This window comes from Ranitomeya variabilis, chromosome 3 (genome assembly GCF_051348905.1).
Source record: "Ranitomeya variabilis isolate aRanVar5 chromosome 3, aRanVar5.hap1, whole genome shotgun sequence".
Classification (NCBI taxonomy): Eukaryota; Metazoa; Chordata; class Amphibia; order Anura; family Dendrobatidae; genus Ranitomeya; species Ranitomeya variabilis.
In genome coordinates this window covers 206,922,174-206,946,568 of record NC_135234.1, presented here as the reverse complement: position 1 = coordinate 206,946,568, position 24,395 = coordinate 206,922,174, and the positions used below count along the sequence as shown (strand labels likewise).

The 24,395-nt window shown below is 44.7% G+C and overlaps 1 protein-coding gene across 1 annotated transcript in view; it reads left to right on the top strand.

Moving 5' to 3' along the window:
* Positions 1 to 24,395, top strand: part of REN (renin) — a 151,853-nt gene that overhangs the window by 91,103 nt on the left and 36,355 nt on the right. The window contains exon 3 of the mRNA XM_077295049.1: positions 10,210 to 10,333. Within this exon, the coding sequence (XP_077151164.1) occupies positions 10,210 to 10,333 (124 nt within the window). The remainder of the gene's footprint in view (positions 1 to 10,209; positions 10,334 to 24,395) is intronic.

The following is a 24,395-nucleotide window of genomic DNA, read 5'->3' as shown; positions in this document are numbered from 1 at the left end:
AGATCATCTCTGAGTGAAACAGAGAACCATAAATCAGATCTAAGTAGATCAAAATAAATGTATATATAGACTGATCAGAGACAAAAAATACACATCATAGCTCAAGGTAAATTAGCTTTCTATAAAAGAGCCAGAGATAGTCATAGTTACCCAGAGTTCAAAAACAATCCAGTCTACCCCTCGACGCGCGTTTCGATGGATATCTTCCTCAGAAGGGTGCATACCCTCCCTAATGCAAAGACCATCTATTTATACCTAACCCCAAAGACTTAAGTACATGCCTCTTAGTCAGATCACCTGTTCACCATGGTGTTCTGTTCAGAACCGGAAGTATGCTCCACCATCTTGGGTCAGCATTAGCCGGAAGTATAACCCAACGTGTTGTCCCAGCGACGAGAGGAACACACAGTTAGTCTGCCGTGAGGCACCTCCCCCTCAATGCCACATGACCAGAGTATAGTTACCATGGCAGCATTTCATGGGACGCGGAGTAACCCCACGCTTTGTTCCAGCAGTGAGAGTGCATAAAGTCAGCCGGCCGTGAGGCACCTCCCCCTCCGTACCACGTTACCCAAAATATACTCACCATAGTTATATGGGATGGGGAGTAGACCCGGCATTCTGTCCCAGCGACGAAGGTACAAAATCAACTTGCCATAAGGCGCCTCCTTCTTCGTACCCCGTGACCAAAATGATCATCATATTAACATTTCCATCATCCTGGGTCACTATATTCCGGGAGAGTTATTATCCCAGAAAAAGGTACGCAAACCACTCACCTATCATAAAGTAACTCCCACTCTGTATCGTGACCGGAGTGTAATCATTATCATCGTTATGGTTACATACCCCAGATGGGTATGAACTATCTAAAGGTCATCCCCCTGCTGGCATCATGCACTATGGTATCATTCGATTACATTCATTTTTATAACATTTCAGAGTACAATGATCAAAAAGAAAAAGAAAATTTGTGAATAAACAATAAGAAAAATCCTACCAATATTACTCTTTACTTTCTGACCACAAAAGTATACATGCATTAGATATATGTAAATGCCCTCAAAAAGAATGTTGCATGCGGGTCCACATGAATTAACCAGGGCATAGTAACTAAAGGGGACAAAACCCAATCCATATTCAGAGCTCAAAAGTGGTACCACAAAAAAGTGTAAACAACGAAAAAATATTAATAATAATAAAAAAGGAATGATAAAATGAAATCAATAATAAAAATATAATGAAGATATATGTGCAGCGCCCCAGAGTCCTGGTCGTTGCAGTACTGATGCTCCGCCGCTAAGGGGAGTGATGGTATGTCTGATGGCACTGAAGGAGTTCACCTGACCAGGTATCACAGACACCAATACACTTCACAGTCTGGCCTCCAGGGGGAGCTAAGGGCGCTATGTATTAGGCCACTCCTCACAGTCTGGTAAAACTGGGGGTTAGATAGAAAGTTAGAGAGAAGCTGACTGGGTTGGAACCAGGCAACATCCTGTGGCAGAGGGTGTTGCAGGGGAAGATTCAGGGGGGTCCCTGTCAGGGGTGGGATCCTGACAGAGGCCTAGCGAAAAGGAAAGAACGTTAAGGAACCGCTCCTGCACTACATCGCGGCGGTATCTCAAGAAAAGACAAGAAGCGAGGTTTATTGTGGAGAGTGAGAAACGAGATCAAAGCAAAAAAGGAGATAACACCAGTAGGAGTCGTGCTGTAAGATCGAGGCAACATCCTACTGAGGCGCGTAGCCGGTGGCCAGAACGCCGAGGAAGTATTAGGCTCCAAGCAATACTTCAAACAGAGGCAGGACAGTTAATTTTAGGTTGGCTGTTTCACCAAAATCACCTAAGAAGACATATAGGGCAACTGTGGGAGAGGGGCGACGCTAGGGTCCCGGAAGAACTCCAGGCCTTCCCGTCATACGGGTGCGTCCTATCCATATCATCTGGGGGACGGAGAAGAACATCAGAACAGACATAAGTTGTGGGAAATAACATCAGAAACAGACACAACAGTTGTGAGGACTATCCCGTGGTGCTCAGCAGGGAAGTAATACAACACACAGGCGCTAGAAGGTAGGCACAGATTTCCACCTGCAAAGGGAACTCTGGAGGTGCCATCGGACCGGCCGGTCTCAGACAGCCCTGTTAACCGTACTCTGGATTGAGGACCTTGAAGCCTTCAGTAAAGAGGTAAAGAGACTGCAACCCTGTGTCCTCGTTATTCATTGCGACCTGCACCACGCACCTATCACCTACACCTTTCATTGGACGCCCCTTAGCAGGGTCACGGACCTGGTCTAGCCACCGTGACAACCCCAGAACTGAGACAGAGAGGCCCGGTACCGAGTACCCCGCGGCCCTGCATCTGGGGGCGCTCCAAACTTGGCGTCACGAACAGGATCTACTTAAGCCTGAAGAATCAGGTCATGTGTGCCTTGGAACAGTGTCTGAATTGTGCTTGAACTGTGACTTATTGCAAAGACTGTGCATTGCCGATTCCCGCCAAAACCGTCGCCATTACAGCACCACGAGGAGCGCAGGAGAAGAAGAAGGGCGTAGAAGTGGGCGTGAACAAGCTGAAGAGCACGAAAGACAATGGCCGCCCAGTCTAAGTATTTCGGCCCCTTGAGGACGTGTCCATCAGCAGCCGAGATCCGCCTCCTGATCCTCAATGGTGGGCAGAGACAAAGAAAGCGAAACCGCCCACGAAGGAGAGAGCGGGAAAAGGACCGAGAGGAAGTCAGCCACGTGGAGGACGCCATGGCCAGCCACCCGGAGCCGGAGCGTGGGGTCGGAGCAGAGGACTCCCAAAGCTACCCGGAGGGGCACCGTAACCGGACCTCCACCGCTGATGCTGATTTCCTGCAGGCCGGCGTGGAAGAGCTCAGCGACCAACTCCTGTGGACGCAGCTGAGCCCTGAGGCCGGGTGGGAGAAGACCTCCATCAGGAGCCTCCCCAGACATCTGTCGGCAGCCTCGTCTGGTCCAGAGCAAGAAAGAAGTTCCAGCGCTCCGAAGCCAGAAAGCAAGGCCTTGCCGCAAAGCGAGATGCTGCAAGCAAAGATGACAACGTCGCAGCACGAGGCCCTGCATCCAGCATTCCAGACCCCAGCGGAGGCAGAGCAGATCGGCACCGGAGGAACCGCATCTGAAGCAGGTATGAAGGACGACCCTGCCCTGACGATTGACACCACTCCAGTGACTGCTAGTGCCACAACTGCTGACTCCATTCCAGTGACTGATCTTGCAGCAGCCGCTACCTCTGCTGCAGCAAATGCCCATACTCAAGCTGCGCAGACCTCCATCGCTGCGCATGATTTAACCGTACATGGAAGACGGATTAATGGCGTTTGTCCAGCACTGGGTGTAACCCTGGACCTCACTTTTCCCAGGCCAAGAAGGGTTAAGTGCCAGGTGCAGCCCTGGAAGCCGTCCAACTAAACCTCGGAACCACAAGTATGTAAATAGTTAACTGTTTGTCTTTTTGTGTTTTTCTGCTGCTATAACCCGACCAGGGTTATCTCTTAAAGGGATCCCTTAGTTGACCCGGGATCCCTATTTTGCCTTTTTGTTTTGTTTACCACTGTTTTAAAGACTACCGAATCATGGACGGTGAATTGTTCACAAACTTTGTAAATAGTTCGCACCCTCTTAAGGGTGCCCTCTACTGGTTTTACAAGAAAGAACTCTTTGCGAAGAAACTGTTCCTAGAAACAGCATTGGAGTTGTGGGAAATAACATCAGAAACAGACACAACAGTTGTGAGGACTATCCCGTGGTGCTCAGCAGGGAAGTACTACAACACACAGGCGCTAGAAGGTAGGCACAGATTTCCACCTGCAAAGGGAACTCTGGAGGTGCCACCGGACCGGCCGGTCTCAGACAGCCCTGTTAACCATACTCTGGATTGAGTACCTTGAAGCCTTCAGTAAAGAGGTAAAGAGACTGCAATCCTGTGTCCTTGTTATTCATCGCGACCTGCACCACGCACCTATCACCTACACCTTTCATTGGACGCCCCTTAGCAGGGTCACGGACCGGGTCTAGCCACCGTGACAACCCCAGAACTGAGACAGAGAGGCCCGATACCGAGTACCCCGCGGCCCTGCGTCTGGGGGCGCTCCAAACGTAATAAAGAAAAAATAAAAAAATAAATAAAAATAAAAAAACTATAAAAAACGTGAAATGAGGTGGATAACTGAAAATAAATTAAACATATAAAAATGTGACTGATGATATCAATAAAGGTGACAAAATATAAACAAGAGAAAAAAATAAAAATAATAAAAGAACGGTGATTGGGACAAAAAAAGAGTGGTAGGTATGAAAAATAGTATAAAAGCCATTGCAAAAGAAGGACAACAATAGTGCACAAATAAGAAAAACATACACAAAACTGATGAAAATGTGGTTTATGCAACAGAAAAACAAAAGTGTACAATCGTGCAAACCCATAGCGACAATAGATAATATGAAGTGATAATACACTAAAAGTACAGGAGTGAAATAACAAATACCAAAGAGTGGTAGATATGAAAAATTGTGTATATGCCATTGCAAGTGAAAACAAGTGAAGGACAGCAATTCAACAGTGCACAAATAAGAAAGAGTGTGCACTCATCTGATATGAATGTGGTTTATACAACAAAAATACCTAAGTGTGCAAAGGTGCAAACCCATAACAGCAATAAGTAATATAAAGTGAAGATTCACTAAAATTACATAAATTAAATAACAAATAAAGAGACAACCAAATGTAGATCACAGTGCATGTTTTATTAAGAGTGAAAACGAAAAATACCCGAACGGATAGCTTCATTGTGATGTGATCTAACAATACAGAAATAAGTGACAGCAGCTCAGATAAGCAGCTTAATTTTAGATAAAGTGAAACGGTGTGCAATGATGAATATCAATAATAGCCATATGAAAAAAGTTTATTCATCCTCATATGAAAGTGCATATTCATAAAAAAACCACCACACCAATACAGTGACTCCAAACGTGAAAAGAAGGGGGATATGCTGGTGGTATAATTGGTGTTACCATGTCCAAAGTGACCATAAAAAACACAGCAAAAACTAATAAGTGAACAGCAGACAGAAACAAAATAATAAGAATCTAGAAAAGGCCGTACCCAATCATTCTGTCCCAATATAAAATAATAGAAATATGTAATGCATACTATAGCCCCCATACCCTTGAGTAATTATGTGCATACCAGCAAGGTCAGTATAAAGCGACCCAAAATACGTCTATTATTAAAAAAGCAAACCTAAGAATCAACCCTTGATGTGTTATCTATCTCAGATATCCTAGATAGAATCTGATTAGATGCTCAAAGGAGAGAATATACATATCAGTTCTAACAAATAAAATTGCCTAAATACAATAGATACAATATAACTTGTTTACAGACTTGCTAAGAATCTTAGAAAAGGGGAATCTGTGCACATCTCAAAAGTGAAGTTGATCCAAATGGATTCATTCGGTCCGTACATATGACCGTTATCAAAGGCATGATTCCACTGAAGATAAAAAATAGATATAGTAGTCCAGGGTTAGGTATTCAATAGACTGATGGTCACTCCAATGAAAAAATTAAAAAATAACAATAAAAAACAAATTGAGACAAACATAACAAAACTAAAATTCTGTGAAACATCTACTGGGTCACAAGAAGGGATCATCATAGTTCAGGATTTCATTAAGGCCCTTTGGACATACCGTCTGTAATTTCCATATCCACTTCGATTCTAATTGTGAGAGAATCCTCTTGATGTCACCTCCTCGGTGATCCGCCATGACACAGTCAATACCAATGACCTTCAGAAGTTTAGGGTTTCACTTGTGAGTAGTTTTAAAGTGCCTTGGAATAGGTTTCAAGGAACTTAAATCTTCAATTTTTTCTGCTTTGATAATGTCCAATACATGCTCACGGATTCTGATGCATAGTTTCCTAGAAGTCAACCCCACATTAATTACTCTTGACAAGATGGTCCTTTAAATTCTTCGCCCTTCTGTATGTAATTGAAGGGAACTTGTCAGTCAGTGCTGGGGGCACGGTTGCAGCCGCTGCTCTCTATACTCAGAGAGGTGACTCAACCCACGATCGTGCCGCCCCTGTGACTGAAATCGGAATGCTGCCAGGCAAGAATGAAGTTCATTTTCTCCCATGGATGTTCAGCTAAGTGCAGGTTATTAGCATTTTTTTCTGGTGACAAGTTTCCTTTAAGCAAATGCATACTTGACAGGGTTGACACTTGGTGATTGACTCGGGCTTTGCAGAATACTCCACTCTTTTGCATTAAAAAACTCCTATGTTGCTTTCCCAGTATATTTTTGGTCATTGTCCTTCTGTGCTGGTTAACCAACCTTGCTGCATTTGGTTGAATATGAGCAGAAAGTATAGCCTTGTAAGTATAGCCTTGTACACATTAAAATTAATCTGTCTGCTTCTGTCTTCAGTCACATTATCATTAATCACTAGTGACCCAGGGCCATTGGGAGCCATGCATGTCCAAGCTACCACACTGCCTCCACTATGTTTTACAGAGGATGTGGTATGCTTTGGATCTAGAGTTGTTCCAAGCCTTCTCCATGCTCTCTTCTTCTCATCATTCTGGTACAGGTTGATCTTAGTTTCAACTGTCAAAAGAATGCGTTTCCACAACTGGTCTGGCTTCTTTAGATTATTTTTTTGTCAACGTCTGATCTGGCCATTCTATTTTTAAGGCTAATTAATGGTCTGTAGCTTGTGATGGACCCTCTGCATTAGCTCTCATGAAGTCTTCTCTCTACATTAGACTTATATACTGCAAACACCTAACTCCTTGAGATCGTTCTTCACTTGGATGGATATTGTGAAAAGGTTTTTCTTCACCATAGAAAGGATTCTGCGTTTATCCTCTTCTGTTGTATTCCGTGAACTTCCAGGCCTTTTTGAGTTCCCAAGCTCACCAGTATACTGTTTTTTTTTTTGCAGAATGTACCAAACTGTTAACTTGGCCACCCCTAACGTTTCTGCTATCTCTCTGATGGATTTTTTTTTTTCATCCTAATGATGATCTGTTTCTCTTCCATTGAGAGCTCATTTGACTGCATGTTGTGGGCTCACAGCAGCTTCCAAATACACCAAAGGATGTGGCATGCCACACCTGGAATCCATTACATATATCTTTTATCTTATTAATTGATGATAGATTAACAAGAGAATAGCTCAGCAGCCCACTAAAGAGTTTGAGATAATTGTCCAATTACTTTTGGTCCCTTTAAAAAGTGGCAGCTACATATTAAAGAACTGTGATTCCCAAACCCTTACTCCAATTATGATGTGAATAACCTCCATTTAAAGCGGAGAGACTGCACTTTAAGCCCATATTGATTATATAACTGTATTTTGAACATATTTTGGTAAAAAGCTAAAATGACAAAACTGAACCACCACCTCTTCCTCTAAACTGCTCGCGTCACTCAGATGGCCTCGACTCCATGTGGGGTCTTGGACCTCATCATTCTCTTTCACATCATTACACCTCTCCAGTCTGTCCGCAACTCTTCTGCCCTACTAATCCACTTCTGTCCACGCTACTCCTCCACTTCTCCCCTCTGCAAATCCCTTCATTGTTTCGCAATTCCACAACGTATCCACTTCACACTACTAACACTGACCTACGTACAAAGCCATCTATAGTCTGTCTCCCCCGTATATCTCTGAACTAACCTCCTGATATCTCCCACCACCTAATTTCTGGTCCTCCCAAGACCTTCTTCTCTTCTCCACAATTACGTTCCTGTAGAATTCTGTGGCCCAACACATACAATTATCCCCTACATTCAGAACTTTCAAGTGCAACTTGAAAACCCATGTCTTCAGAATAGCTTACAGCCTGCAATGACCCCACTGCCACCACTACAACACCAGAGCTGCTGCAGCCTCTGAACCTGTTTTCTTTCCCATTATCCTGTAGAATTTAAGGCCACAAGGGTAGGGTGCTCTCCCCTCTGTACCTGTCTGCCACTATTAGTTTGTTCACTGCATTATTTATGCTTTGTATGTAACCCCCTCCTCATGTACAGCACAATGAAATTGATAATCAATGGGGCTCTAAAAAGAAATAATAATAATCCCCTGTATGGTGTTCCACCCAGTCTTCACCCCTGCCCTCCTTGCCAGTGTACACACAGCAGAGAGCTGCAGCAATTGACACCTGTGTTTTTATCATCCGCATCATCAGAGATGTGCTGCGGTGGTCCACTGACCATTTGCACTATCCCTCCTACGTACTCATCCTCCAATAGATCAAGTAGTTGGGCATCAGTACACTCAAACTCTTGACTGCTGCATAACTTGGGGCTCAGACTGCTTGCCTGATTTGCAAGGGAGTGAGGTAGAAGACAGATGCCCATGGGACACAGTTGCTAAACCTGTGCTTTTAGCAGGGGACCGGGTGGAAGACAAAGCAAAGGGTCTGAAGCCACTCAGCCAAACCATCTAAAACCACCTCTACTCGTTCTGGCCTCACCATCCATCCAACAGTACTCTGGCCTACGAATTTACACAGAACGTCCTACCGCCTTGCACCAGAGGAATGTACTTCATTTGGGCGTGTAGTAGACACAGGTCGATCATGCTCTCTCTCTCCCTGCAGCAGCTACATCACCATCACCAGCAATATAGCTACTATTAGATGCTCTCCTCATTGTTTTCAACCCGAGAAATTGCAGAATATTACATAACCTGTATACAGAGAGAGAATGGCCATCAGATTATTACACTGCCTGTTTTCAGAGTACCCACCAATAAAAACAAAACAAAACACAACAACAGTGTTGGCTACCTCCTTCTCGTACACCTCTTCCACCTACACCTCGTCCTCAACCCCCTGCTCCACTTGGACTTCCGCATCCTGGTTTACGATTATAATTTTTTCTTTTTTACAATTCTCTGTTATTTTAAGCAATTTCCCTATCCACATTTGTTTGCAGGGCAATTGTCCTGCTCTTTCCCCATTTAGCTTCCTTTTGCAGCCCCCTAGCCCTTATGCCAACCATTTTACAGACATATTACAGCACTGAAGTTTGGGTCCCCATTGACTTGAATAGGGTTCGGAGTCTGTTGTCAAGTTCGAGTCCTGAATCGGACTTTTTAAAAAGTCTACCTGAACCTGGCGAACCCGAACATCCACGGGTACGTTCATCACTACTTGAAACCCCAGTCTGCTTTGAAATCTTTACCTTCAAGCATCTTACTGATTAACAAAAGTTCAAAAATGTACTAATAAGGTCTCTGAGAGCATCTAAAATCATAAATACCTCTTTTGCTTGCTGTCATCAGAATTATTCAGTTATTAGCTATCACCATGTGTCATTAAACTTTCATCTGTTCTTTATTGACATTGTTTTTTGACTGCCTATTATTGAGTACACGGCTACCCGATGGGCTCATTATATAACTATCTTTTGGATTTATCAGATAAAAACTAGGGACTCTCAGGGAGAGCCACCGTGGAGCGGGGGCGCCATATCTCCGCTGACAAGTAGGGTGCCTACCTCCGCTGCAAGGCAGGTTTTACATCAGCAGGGAACCTTTTTCTGTGGTCTTGTTTTTGCATCATGACTATAATATAATGATTTATACTGTTTTTTAGTAAAATTATCGCCTGGTACTCCTTTTTCTCCTATTTGCCATGTTTTTTGGAGTTGGTGTAGCTGTTTTAGGGTGGGCCACCATAGGTGCCCCATTCTCTTAGCATTTGATATGCAGCTGGGTTGGTTTCTATATTGGATTATTGTAGTGGAGTATTGTGGTTTCCTGCATCAACCACTTAGTGGGACTTCAGTTAAAGTCCCTGTAGGCCTAATTGACAACTGTCTGTTACTACCCCACTGAGTCAGCATTGATTGGTTAGTGTGGAGGAACACAGACTTTTGACAAAGGAAATGATAACATCCAGTTGTCAGGTTATTAACAGGGTTGTCTGGCATCGCTCACTTCTACGCAGTGCAGATGACATAGTATATGAGCGGTGCGCACACAATAGTCATGTATTGATACCTCCTGATGGAAATGATGGCATGCACCATGTTGCAGTTTATTTTTTTGTGGTTGGGAGGGGAGCTGTTAGGGTCTGTATGTCAGTGTCGCTTTTATGTCACAGTCCGTCCCTGTATAACAGTATTTTTTTGTTGTGGTTTACCTTTCCAGACACAGTATTTTGGTGAGATCAGCATCGGTTATCCTCCCCAAGCATTCAAGGTTGTTTTTGACACCGGATCTGCCAACCTGTGGGTGCCATCCAGTCAATGTTCCCCGCTGTACAGTGCCTGTGGTAAGCCATTAGGAGCTAGAAAGTTATCAATAGGAAGAGCTCAGTCAAGGTGGTCGGGACTCGGGAGCAGCATCGTCATATCAGTAATTTTCATGGCTGCAACAGTCCATCAACTTGGAAGTAAAACATCAATAAAAACGCTGCTTATAAGAAGGATATCTATTGTCATCCACAAAGCATCTCTGTATTCATTCATATGTTACATCTATTTCAGTGCATGCAAACATCCCAATGTAATATGTGTATATCATGTATATCATATTCTATAACCTGGGATGCAACTGTAGTCCTATTATACCCAGGGCTAGTTACACACATATATCTGTATGTATGATAAAATGAAAAACAAAATAAGCTTTAATTTTTTTATATATGATAATACGACTTTAAATAAGAGACATATGGTTACCAAATAACATTATACAAGGAGCAAGTATTATCATAAGTCAGATACTGAAAAAAAACTAGTATTCCAATGCCAACATTACCAATAATACCACTATACAAGGGACATATAATACTACCATACCACAGTGACCATAAAGTTGTAGATACTAGATCTACAGACTGTGATGTCATTTATGACAGCTGTAGTCATTCATGTTCCCGTCTCCAAATGATCCAGACCAACATGAACATTTTCATGTCTCGTCTCTGAGGACATTCAGCATAGTCCTTTTTGGCTGATTACTTTCCTAAAACCTCATAGGGCTACAGCAAATCATAGTGCACTGGATAGTAATAATCACCTTTCCTACGCAGTAACAGTAACCAACTCTTGTTTCCGCAACAGTAAGGCCGGTTTCACACATCCTGATATTTCCGGTACTGGTAAACACGGTACCGGAGATATCCGTGTCTATGAGTCCATGTGATACATCATGTGTGGCATCCATGTGGCAACCGTGTGCCGCCTGTGTGCCGCATCAGGACCACACAGATGGCCGCCGGGAAGCAGCGCTACAGTAAGCGCTGTTCCCTGTGTGTGGTGCTGAAGCCAGCTGTCATCCGTTCTCCCCTGCTCAGCCGGCGAGCATCGCGAGCAGAGGAGAAGAGATGACAAAAACAACGTGGGATCCCCCCTATATTTGACAACCAACCCGGTAAAACTCACAGGTGCGGGCTGCTATTCTCAGGCTGGTAAGGAGCCATGGATATGGGCCCCCCCAGCTTAAAAAAGCAGCCAGCAGCTGTCAAGAAAAGGCGCATCTATGAGATGCACCAATTCTGGAGCTTTGCCCGATTCTTCCCACTTGCCCTGTAGCGTTGGCAAGTGGGGTAATGAGGGTTACTGTCACCTTCCTATTGTAAGGTGACATTAAGCTGGCTTAGTAATGGAGAGGTGTCAATAAGACACCTATCCATTACTAATCCTAGAGTAGTTAAATGGATAATCAAACACCACACAGTATGAATAAAGAATTTTAATGAAATAAAACAATAAACACAGTTATTCCATCTTTATTAGTCTGCCATTCCAAGCAAAGCCCTCGATCTCCTGGAAAAAATGTCAAAATAATAAACCAACAATATACCATACCTGTCTGGTGTATAGTTAGTCCCACGCAGTAATCTATTTCTAGGGGAATTTACAATTTACAACCGGGAGTGCTGCTAATGCATCCATTCCCAGCTGTAAACTACTGTGGAATGAATGAAATGCTGGGAGCGGAGCTTCGGTGACTAGCAGTGACATCACCGAAGCTGCGTTCCCTGGCGGCATGAACTAAAATGAACTCTTCAGCATGGGAAAATGCCAGCTGATTTTCCCACGCCGAAGAGTTCATTTAGGTCACCTGGGAGTTTTGCCGGCTTGGTTGTCAAATATAGGGGGGACCCCACGTCGTTTTTTTTTTCATTCATTGTCCCCTGCTCATGCTGCTGGCGGCAAAGCAGGGGACAATGGATGAAAGCCAAGTTCAGCACCACATGCAGGGGAACAGCGCTTACAGTAGCGCTGCTTCCCCTGCGGCCATCCTTGCAGTCATTTGCTGACATCTGCATAGACCTATTCATTTGAATGGGTCTACGTGTGTCAGTGTCTCCGGTACGTGAGAAAACTGTCACTACACGTACCGGAGGCACTGACGTGTGAAACCGGCCTAACAGAGCAATTCACTACGAGTGGAAGAAAGGCAATTCCTGCAGCCAAATAGGAAAGGGTTCTTTACAGTTACAGCAGTCAGACTGTGGAATGACACAGGATGTAGTAATGGCAGACACTATAACAGCTATTAAAAAAGGGCTGGTTGATTTCCTCAGTACATATAACATTGTGGGTAATAGTTAATTTTGTGACAAAATGTATAATTGGTGGAGAAAGTTTGAACTTGATGGACATAGGACTTTTTTCAACCTATGTAAGTATGTAGCCTGTACTATATATACAGTATATATATATATATATATATATATATATATATATATATATTGTGAGGCAGTGACTCATGTCTCAGGTAAGGGCGCTGTGTTCTCCCCAGGTTGTGCATGCAGACGGTTGAAGTCCATAGGTGTGCATGGGAGTCACGGATTTCCGGTCCGGGTTTTCCATGTGGCTGAAGGCCACAGGTTTGTGTGTTAAAAGCCCTGCAGTAAGAGGTATGGGTGTGTCAGGTGAGGTGCAATGTCAGTGTCAGTCTGGTGTGTGCTGGTGTGCAGAGCAGAGGCCTGCGCTGGCTGAGTGCATGGAGGCACAGGCCAGCAGAGCCAGCACCCAGGGCAGCTGAATAGCCAGGCACCCACAGCGTATACAGCTATGCAAGTCGTCCATGGTACTGGTCTCGGATGTGGACAGTCCTGTGCCCGGAGGTGGATGTCCTGTGCCTGAAGAAGTTGGATGTAGACAGTCCTGTGCCCAAAGGTGGATGCCCTGTGCCCAAAAGAGATGGATGTGGACAGTCCTGTGCCCAGAGGTGGATGTCCTGTGCCCGAAAGAGACGGATGTGGACAGTCCTATGCCCGGAGGTGGATGTCCTGTGCCCGAAAGAGGACTAGCATGTGTAACGATTGCAAACAGGTGGATATGGTGTCCGGATGCTATCCGGAGGATATCCTGGGCTGTGTGAGTAAAGAGACTGTGATACAGCGCTGCAGGACACCCACGAGAAATAGTCAGAGGAAGGCTGGCGTGTGTAGTGTCTGCAACATATGAGGCTGTGTGTATGGAGACTGTAATATGGCATGAGGTCGCCCAGGGAAACTGGACAAGGGAAGTCTGGCCTGTTTAGGGACTGCAAATCTAAAGCCATATGATATGTATTGCTATGAACTGGTGTGAACTGAACACTGATAATATACACTGAAGTTATATGCATTTGTGTGAATTGGACTTTAATGCTGTGAGGAAACACATTAAAGAGACTTTTGTGTTGGAACTTTGTGGGTCACTGCCTCTTCACTGCGTACGATGTTACTATAATCTCACAATATATATATATACACTGCTGAAAAAAATAAAAGGAACACTAAAATCCCACATCCTAGATATCACTAAATGAAATATTCCAGTTGTAAATCTTTATTCATTACATAGTGGAATGCGTTGAGAACAATAAAACCTAAAAATGATCAACTTAAATCACAACTAATATCCCACAGAGGTCTGGAGTAGTTGGAATAATGCTCAAAATCAAAGTGGAAAATGAAGTTACAGGCTGATCCAACTTCAGTGGACATGCCTCAAGACAAGGAAATGATGCTCAGTAGTGTGTGTTACCTCCATGTGCCTGTATGACCTCCTTACAATGCCTGGGCATGCTCCTGATGAGGCGGCGGATGGTCTCCTGAGGGATCTCCTCCCACATCTGGACTAAAGCATCTGCCAACTCCTAGACAGTCTGTGGTGCAACGTGACTGGTGGATGGTGCGAGACATAATCTCCCAGATGTGTTCAATTGGATTCAGGTCTGGGGAATGGGCGGGCCAGTCCATAGCTTCAATGCCTTCATCTTGCAGGAACTGCTAACACACTCCAGCCAAATGAGGTCTGGCACTGTCCTGCATTAGGAGGAACCTAGGGCCAACCGCACCAGCATATGGTCTCACAGGGGGTCTGAGGATCTTATCTCGGTACCTAATGGCAGTCAGGCTACCTCTGGCGAGCACATGGAGGGCTGTGCGGCCCTCCAAAGAAATACCACCCCACATCATTACTGACCCACTGCCAAACCGGTCATGCTGAAGGATGTTGCAGGCAGCAGATCACTCTCTACGGCCTCTCCAGACTCTGTCACGTCTGTCACATGTGTTCAGTGTGAACCTGCTTTCATCTGTGAAGAGCACAGGGTGCCAGTGGCAAATTTGCCAATCCTGGTGTTCTGTGGCAAATGCCAAGCGTCCTGCACGGTGTTGGGCTGTGAGCACGACCCCCATCTGTGGAAGTCAGGCACTCAGACCATGCTTATGGAGTCGGTTTCTAACCGTTTGTACAGACACATGCACATTTGTGGCCTGCTGGAGGTCATTTTGCAGGGCTCTGGCAGTGATTCTCCTGTTCCTCCTTGCACAAAGGCTGAGGTAGCGGTCCTGCTGCTGGGTTGTTGCCCTCCTACGGCCCCCTCCACATCTCCTGGTGTACTGGCCTGTCTCCTGGTAGCGCCTCCAGCCTCTGGACACTACTCTGACAGACACAGCAAACCTGCTTGCCACAGCTCGCATTGATGTGCCATCCTGGATGAGCTGCACTACCTGAGCCACTTGTGTGGGTTGTAGAGTCTGTCTCATGCTACCATGAGTGTGAAAGTACAACCAACATTCAAAAGTGACCAAAACATCAGCCAGAAAGCATTGGTACTGAGATGTGGTCTGTGGTCCCCACATGCAGAACCACTCCTTTATTGAGTGTGTTTTGATAATTGCCAATAATTTCCATCTGTTGTCTATTCCATTTGCACAACAGCATGTGAAATTGATTATCAAACAGTGTTGTTTCCTAAGTGGACAGTTTGTTTTCACAGAAGTTTGATTTACTTGGAGTTACATTCTGTTGTTTAAGTGTTCCCTTTATTTTTTGCGCAGTGTACTGTAAGGCAGTGACCGGTGTCATATGCGAGGGTCGCTATGTATCCCCCAGGATGTGCTTAGAAGCATATTAGATCCGCTGGAGTGCCCTGTGCTCACAGCAGGTTTGCCTGTGGGACACAGGGAAGAATAAAAGTGAGTGTGAACTGGATCAAGTTATTTGACCCAGAAATTATTCAGGAAAACCCGGTATGGGCTTTTATTTTTGAAACGGACTGCAGGAAGGCAGTAGGGCCGGTCCGTTTCCTCCAGCCCAGATCTTATAGTGGCCCATGGCCATAGAATCTGGAGCAAAGGAAAAAAAAACCCTGCAAGAGAATTTGGGTGTGTCAGTATTGGTCTGGGAGTCAGACCTAGCAGGAGCTTTATGTGGAGCTCTGTCCGTGTGGAGCAACACGGGCCAGGCAGAGCCGGAAAAGCCTGACACCCCAGCTTACACATTGGTGTAAAAACGTTCACGGCAACAGGACTGTGGACTGTATTATTATTTTGCCCGGCTGCATACCGAAGGACTTATATGCTTACTTTTTCCAGTTTGTGAGTATGCTATGAAATAAACAAGACTTTGTTTGAACTTTATATGGGTCACTGCCTATTCACTGCACAGCAAGGACATCGCTACATCACAGTACATACAGTGTATATATATATATATAGACATTTCTTACATTTTAAAAAACACAAAAAGGAAATTGGACCAATTGAGTAGAAAAGTGTGGGCACCCGGCGTGGTTAGTACCTAGTACCTAGTAGCACCCCCTTTTGAAAGTATCACAGCTTGTAAACGCTTTTTGTAGCAAGGCAAGAGTCTTTCAATTCTTGTTTGAGGGATTTTCTCCCATTTTTTCTTGGAAAATTCTTACAGTTCTGTGAGATTCCTGGGTCATCTTAAATGAACTGCTATTTTGAGATCTAGTCACGGATTTTCAATGAGGTTCAGATCAGGGGACCGTGAAGGCCATTGTAAAACCTTTAGTTGAGCCTTTTGAGGTAGTCTACTGTGGATTTTGATTTGCTTTTAGGATCACTATCATTCGTAGAAGCCATCCTCTTTTCACCTTCAGCTTTTTTTTTTTTACAGATGGTGTTATGTTTGCATCAAGAATTTGTTGAAATTTCATTAAACTCATTTGTTATGGTTACCCCAATGACCATGGGAAAAAAAAATACAAAACGGACTAGCTCTCGGGTGATGGAAACTAAGGTCGACCGTGACCTGAACCTGACCCAACACTTACAGTAGCCGGGGGATGTACCTACGATGCCCTAGACACCACGCGCCAGCCGGAGATCTAACTACCCCTATAAGAGGAATATACAGGCCTGCCTTACCTCCAGTGAGGAACCCCAAAAGATGATAGTAGGCCCCCACAGATATTGACGGTGAGTTCAGAGGAAATGACATACGTAGGATGAACAGCAGATTTAGCACAGTGAGGTCCGCTTACTAGATAGCAGAAGGACAGGAAAGAGTTACTTCACGGTCGACCTAAAAATCACTATTCAAAAACACCATCCAGAAATTACTTTAAACTCCAGTGACAACTCATGCCACTGGAGTAGTAATTTTCTGTCCACAAGAGCTTCCAGCACTGAAGAGTAACATTGCAGATAGCTGGACAAAAATAGCAAAACAAGGAACAAAATTCAACTTAGCTGAACTGGAACTTGAGGCAGGTGAATTCAACAGAATGCTACTAGCACATTGTTGGCCGGCATGTGACTAACAGCCAAGCAGCCTTAAATAGGAAACTCCCCTAGAGGGTGGCGACAGGTAATCAGAGATGGAGGAAGGCACATAAGAGACACTACCATAACAGACCACCGGGGGAGCCCACAAACCGAATTCACAACAGTACCCCCCCCTTAAGGAGGGGGCACCGAACCCTCACCAGAACCACCAGGGCGACCTGGATGAGCACCATGAAATGCACGAACCAAATCGGGAGCATGAACATCGGATGCTGTCACCCAAGAATTATCCTCCTGGCCATAACCTTTCCACTTAACCAGATACTGAAGTTTCCGTCTGGAAACACGGGAGTCCAAGATCTTTTCCACCACATACTCCAATTCACCCTCAACCAACACAGGAGCAGGTGGATCAGCAGAAGGAACAACCGGTACCTCATACCTCCGCAATAATGACCGATGGAAAACATTATGGATATTAAAAGATGCTGGGAGGTCCAAACGAAAGGACACAGGATTAAGAACCTCCAGAATCCTATAAGGGCCGATAAACCGAGGCTTAAACTTAGGAGACGAGACCTTCATAGGAACAAATCGAGAAGACAGCCACACCAGGTCCCCAACACAAAGACGAGGACCAATACGCCGATGACGATTAGTGAACTGTTGAGTCTTCTCCTGGGACAACTTCAGATTGTCCACAACCTGTCCCCAAATCTGATGCATCCTATCAACCACAGCATCCACTCCAGGACAATCCGAAGACTCCAATTGACCGGACGAAAACCGAGGGTGAAACCCTGAATTACAAAAAAATGGAGAAACCAAAGTGGCAGAACTAGCCCGATTGTTAAGGGCAAACTCTGCCAATGGCAAAAAGTCAAGCCAATCATCCTGATCAGCGGACACAAAACACCTCAAGTAAGTCTCCAAGGTCTGATTAGTACGCTCAGTCTGGCCATTAGTCTGAGGATGGAACGCAGACGAAAAAGACAAATCGATACCCATCCTGGCACAGAACGTCCGCCAAAATCTAGACACAAACTGAGTACCCCTGTCAGACACTATATTCTCAGGAATACCATGCAAACGCACCACATTCTGAAAAAATAGAGGAACCAACTCAGAGGAGGAGGGCAATTTGGGTAAAGGTACCAAATGAACCATCTTGGAAAAACGGTCACAAATCACCCAGATGACAGACATCCTACGAGAAACCGGAAGGTCAGAAATAAAGTCCATAGAGATGTGCGTCCAAGGCCTCTTAGGAATAGGCAAGGGCAACAACAACCCACTGGCCCTAGAACAGCAGGGCTTGGCCCGAGCACAAACATCACAAGACTGCACAAACATGCGCACATCTCGAGACAAAGAAGGCCACCAGAAGGACCTAGACACCAAATCCCTGGTGCCAAAAATTCCAGGATGACCTGTCAACGCGGAAGAATGAACCTCCGAGATAACTCTACTGGTCCAATCATCAGGGACAAACAGTCTACCAGGCGGACAGCGATCAGGCCTATCCACCTGAAACTCCTGCAAAGAACGCCGCAGGTCTGGGGAGACAGCTGACAATATCACCCCATCCTTCAGGATGCCGGTAGGTTCGGAATCACCAGGCGAGTCAGGCTCAAAACTCCTAGAGAGGGCATCCGCCTTCACATTCTTGGACCCAGGCAGATATGACACCACAAAGTTAAATCGGGAGAAAAACAACGACCAGCGCGCCTGTCTAGGATTCAGACGCCTGGCCGACTCAAGATAAATTAGATTCTTGTGGTCAGTGAGGACCACCACCTGGTGTCTAGCACCCTCAAGCCAATGACGCCACTCCTCAAACGCCCACTTCATGGCCAGAAGTTCCCGATTTCCCACATCATAATTTCGCTCAGCGGGCGAAAACTTTCGGGAGAAAAACGCACATGGTCTCATTACTGAGCAGTCAGGATCTTTCTGCGACAAAACTGCACCTGCTCCGATCTCCGAAGCATCCACCTCAACCTGGAACGGAAGTAACACATCAGGTTGGCGCAACACAGGAGCGGAAGAAAAGCGGCGCTTAAGCTCTTGAAAGGCCTCCACAGCCGCAGAGGACCAATTAGCAACATCAGCACCCTTTTTGGTCAAATCAGTCAAAGGTTTAGCAATGGCAGAAAAACCCGCTATAAATCGGCGATAGAAATTAGCAAAACCCAAGAACTTTTGCAGACTCTTCAAAGAAGTAGGTTGCATCCAATCACAAATAGCCTGGACCTTGACAGGGTCCATCTCCATAGATGAAGGGGAAAAAATATATCCCAAAAAGGAAATTCTCTGAACTCCAAAACTACACTTTGAGCCCTTTACAAAAAGAGAATTAGCTCGCAAAACCTGAAAAACTCTCCTGACCTGTTGAACGTGAGATTCCCAGTCCTCCGAAAAAACAAGAATATCATCCAAATACACAATCATAAACTTATCCAGATATTCACGGAAAATATCGTGCATAAAGGACTGAAAAACGGAAGGGGCATTTGCGAGACCGAAAGGCATTACCAAATACTCAAAATGGCCTTCAGGCGTATTAAATGCGGTCTTCCACTCATCCCCCTGCTTAATCCGCACCAAATTATACGCACCACGTAGATCGATCTTAGTGAACCACTTAGCCCCCTTTATACGAGCAAACAGATCAGTCAGTAAAGGTAACGGGTACTGGTATTTAACTGCAATCTTATTCAAAAGTCGATAGTCGATACAAGGTCTCAATGAACCATCCTTTTTACCTACAAAGAAAAATCCTGCCCCTAGTGGAGACAACGAGGGGCGAATATGACCCTTTTCCAAGGATTCTCTGATATACTCCCGCATAGCAGTATGTTCAGGTACAGACAAATTAAACAAGCGACCCTTAGGAAACTTACTACCGGGGATCAATTCAATAGCGCAGTCACACTCTCTGTGGGGAGGGAGAGAATCAACTTTAGGCTCTTGAAAGACATCATAAAAATCTGACAGAAATGCTGGGATCTCAGAGGGAGTAGATGAAGAAATAGGAACCAAAGGTGCATCCCCATGAATGCCCCGACATCCCCAGCTCAACACAGACATAGATTTCCAGTCCAAGACGGGATTATGAATCTGTAACCATGGTAATCCAAGCACTAAGACATCATGTAGGTTATATAATACAAGGAAACGAATAATCTCCTGATGGTCTGGGGTAAGACGCATAGTCACTTGTGTCCAATATTGTGGTTTATTGCTAGCCAAAGGTGTAGAATCAATACCCTTCAGGGGAATAGAAACTTCCAACGGCTCCAAATCAAACCCACAACGCTTGGCAAAGGACCAATCCATGAGACTCAGAGCAGCGCCAGAATCCACATAAGCATTCACAGTCACAGATGATAAGGTACAAATCAATGTCACGGACAAAAGAAATTTTGACTGCAAGGTACCTGTAGAAAAAGATTTATCAACCTTTTTATCAACCTTATTTATACGTTTAGAGCATGCTGATATAACATGAGCTGGATCTCCACAGTAGAAGCACAATCCATTTTTGCGCCTGTAATTTTGACGTTCGCCTCTAGACAAAACACGATCGCATTGCATATGCTCTAATGCCTTTTCAGAGGTCACCGCCAAATGGTGCACAGGTCTTTGCTCAGAAGACACCGCCATATGGTGCACAGGTTTTTGCTCAGAAGATACCGCCATATGGTGCACAGATTTGCGCTCCCGCAAACGCCGATCAATCTGGATAGCCAATTTCATGGCATCATTCAGACCTGTAGGCACAGGGAACCCCACCATGACATCCTTCACGGCATCAGAGAGACCTTCTCTGAAATTAGCTGCTAAAGCGCACTCATTCCATTTAGTAAGCACCGACCATTTACGGAATTTCTGGCAGTATATCTCAGCTTCATCTTGCCCTTGGGAAAGAGCTATCAAGGCTTTCTCAGCCAAAATCTCCAAATTAGGTTCTTCATAAAGCAACCCCAAAGCCTGAAAAAACGCATCTACATTTAACAACGCAGGATCCCCTGGCGATAATGCAAATGCCCAACTTTGTGGGTCGCCGCGCAGTAGAGAGATAACAATTTTAACTTGTTGAGTCTGATCACCAGCAGAGTGAGATCTCAGAGACAAAAACAATTTGCAATTTTCTCTGAAACTCAAAAACCGGGATCTGTCTCCGGTAAAGTATTCAGGCAGAGGAATCTTAGGTTCAGACATTGGAGCACGTATAACAAAATCTTGTAGGTTCTGTACTTTTGTCGCAAGGTTATTCAAACCTGCAACTAAACTCTGTGGATCCATGTTTCAAATGGGTGTAACCCAAGCATTCAAAGGTTAAGAGGAGAGGAGAAAAAAAAAAGGCTGAAGACTGCAGTTTAAGCAAGGAATACAAATGATCCAACTAAGGTGCACTTTCAAACACAGAAAAAAAAAAAAAAAACCTTTTCTTCTCCTTCCTACTTTAGTGCATATTTTAACACATAGATTTTTTATAGGCCGGCCAAACTGTTATGGTTACCCCAATGACCATGGGAAAAAAAAATACAAAACGGACTAGCTCTCGGGTGATGGAAACTAAGGTCGACCGTGACCTGAACCTGACCCAACACTTACAGTAGCCGGGGGATGTACCTACGATGCCCTAGACACCACGCGCCAGCCGGAGATCTAACTACCCCTATAAGAGGAATATACAGGCCTGCCTTACCTCCAGTGAGGAACCCCAAAAGATGATAGTAGGCCCCCACAGATATTGACGGTGAGTTCAGAGGAAATGACATACGTAGGATGAACAGCAGATTTAGCACAGTGAGGTCCGCTTACTAGATAGCAGAAGGACAGGAAAGAGTTACTTCACGGTCGACCTAAAAATCACTATTCAAAAACACCATCCAGAAATTACTTTAAACTCCAGTGACAACTCATGCCACTGGAGTAGTAATTTTCTGTCCACAAGAGCTTCCAGCACTGAAGAGTAACATTGCAGATAGCTGGACAAAAATAGCAAAACAAGGAACAAAATTCAACTTAGCTGAACTGGAACTTGAGGCAGGTGAATTCAACAGAATGCTACTAGCACATTGTTGGCCGGCATGTGACTAACAGCCAAGCAGCCTTAAATAGGAAACTCCCCTAGAGGGTGGCGACAGGTAATCAGAGATGGAGGAAGGCACATAAGAGACACTACCATAACAGACCACCGGGGGAGCCCACAAACCGAATTCACAACACTCATTCTTCCCTCTACCTGTGAAATGTTCCCGTGCCATTGGCTGAAAGACAACCACAAAGCATCATTGATCCAGACTCCATGCTTAATGGTTGACGAGATGTTCGATGTTCTTTTCCTGAAAATCTGTGCCCTTTTTCTCCTCACATACCTTTGATCACTGTGGCCCAAAAGTTCTATTTTAATCTCATTGGTCCACATGATTTGTTTGCAAATGCATCAGGCTTCTTTAGATGTTCTTTTACATAGTTTAAACTCTGAATTTTATGGTGAGGATGCAGGAGAGGTTTTCTTCTGATGACTCTTCAATGAGGGCCATATTTGTGTATTTGAACAGTAGAACAATGTATCACAACTTCAGAGTCTGCTAAATCTTTCTGAAGGTCTTTGTCTTATTTGTGATACTGCCTGTGTCTCATCAGTGCTGTCGTTCCTGTATGGTCCACAGTCTGATGCTACCTGTAACAATAACTCACAGCATCTCCTTACCATTATTAAGGACTTAGATTCATAGAATCATAGAATGGTAGAGTTGGAAGTGACCTCCTGGGTCATCTGGTCCAACCCCCTGCTCAAAGCAGGATTCACTAAATCATTCCAGATGTCTGTCCAGCCTCTGTTTGAAGACTTCCCTTGAAGGAGAACTCACCACCTCTCGTGGCAGCTTGTTCCACTCATTGATCACCCTAACTGTCAAAAAGTTTTTTTCTAATATCTAATCTGTGTATCCTCCCATTCAGTTTCATCCCATTGCTACTAGTCTTTCCTTGTGCAAATGAGAATAAAGATGATCCTTCTACAATGTGACAGCCCTTGAGATATTTGTAGACAGCTATTAAGTCTCCTGTCAGTCTTCTTTTTTGCAAGCTAAACATTCCTAAATCCTGTAAACGTTTCACATAGGACATGGTTTGCAGACCGGTCACCATTCTGGTTGCTCTTCTCTGAACTTGCTCCAGTTTCTTGATGTCTTTTTTAACCCCTTCCTGACATCGGACGTACTATCCCGTCGAGGTGGGGTGGGCCCCTATGACCGCCGACGGGATAGTACGTCCAGCGCGATCGGCGGCGCTCACGGGGGGAGCGCGGCCGATCGCGGCCGGGTGTCAGCTGCATATCGCAGCTGACATCCGGCACTATGTGCCAGGAGCGGTCGCGGACCGCCCCCGGCACATTAACCCCCGGCACACCGCGATCAAACATGATCGCGATGTGCCGGCGGTGCAGGGAAGCATCGCGCAGGGAGGGGGCTCCCTGCGGGCTTCCCTGAGCCCCCCGCAGCAACGCGATGTGATCGCGTTGCTGCGAGGGTCTTACCTCCCTCCCTGCCTGCTCCAGACCCGGATCCAAGATGGCCGCGGATCCGGGTCCTGCAGGGAGGGAGGTGGCTTCACAGAAGGCACTGTGAAGCAGCCTGCACTTCTCGCAGATCGGTGATCTGTCAGAGTGCTATGCAAACTGACAGATCACCGATCTGTATTGTCCCCCCCTGGGGCAAAGTAAAAAAGTAAAAAAAAAAAATTCCAAATGTGTAAAAAAAAAAAAAAAAAAATATTCCAAAATAATGAAAAAAAAAAAAAATATTATTCCCATAAATACATTTCTTTATCTAAATAAAATAAAAAAAACAATAAAAGTACACATATTTAGTATCGCCGCGTCTGTAACGACCCGACCTATAAAACTGGCCCACTAGTTAACCCCTTCAGTAAACACCGTAAGAAAAAAAAAAAAAAAACGAGGCAAAAAACAACGCTTTATTATCATACCGCCGAACAAAAAGTGGAATAACACGCGATCAAAAAGACTGATATAAATAACCATGGTACCGCTGAAAACGTCATCTTGTCCCGCAAAAAATGAGCCACCATACAGCATCATCAGCAAAAAAATAAAAAAGTTATAGTCCTGAGAATAAAGCAATACCAAAATAATTATTTTTTCTATAAAATAGTTTTTATCGTATAAAAGCGCCAAAACATAAAAAAAATGATATAAATGAGATATCGCTGTAATCGTACTGACCCGATGAATAAAACTGCTTTATCAATTTTACCAAACGCGGAACGGTATAAACGCCTCCCCCAAAAAGAAATTCATGAATAGCTGGTTTTT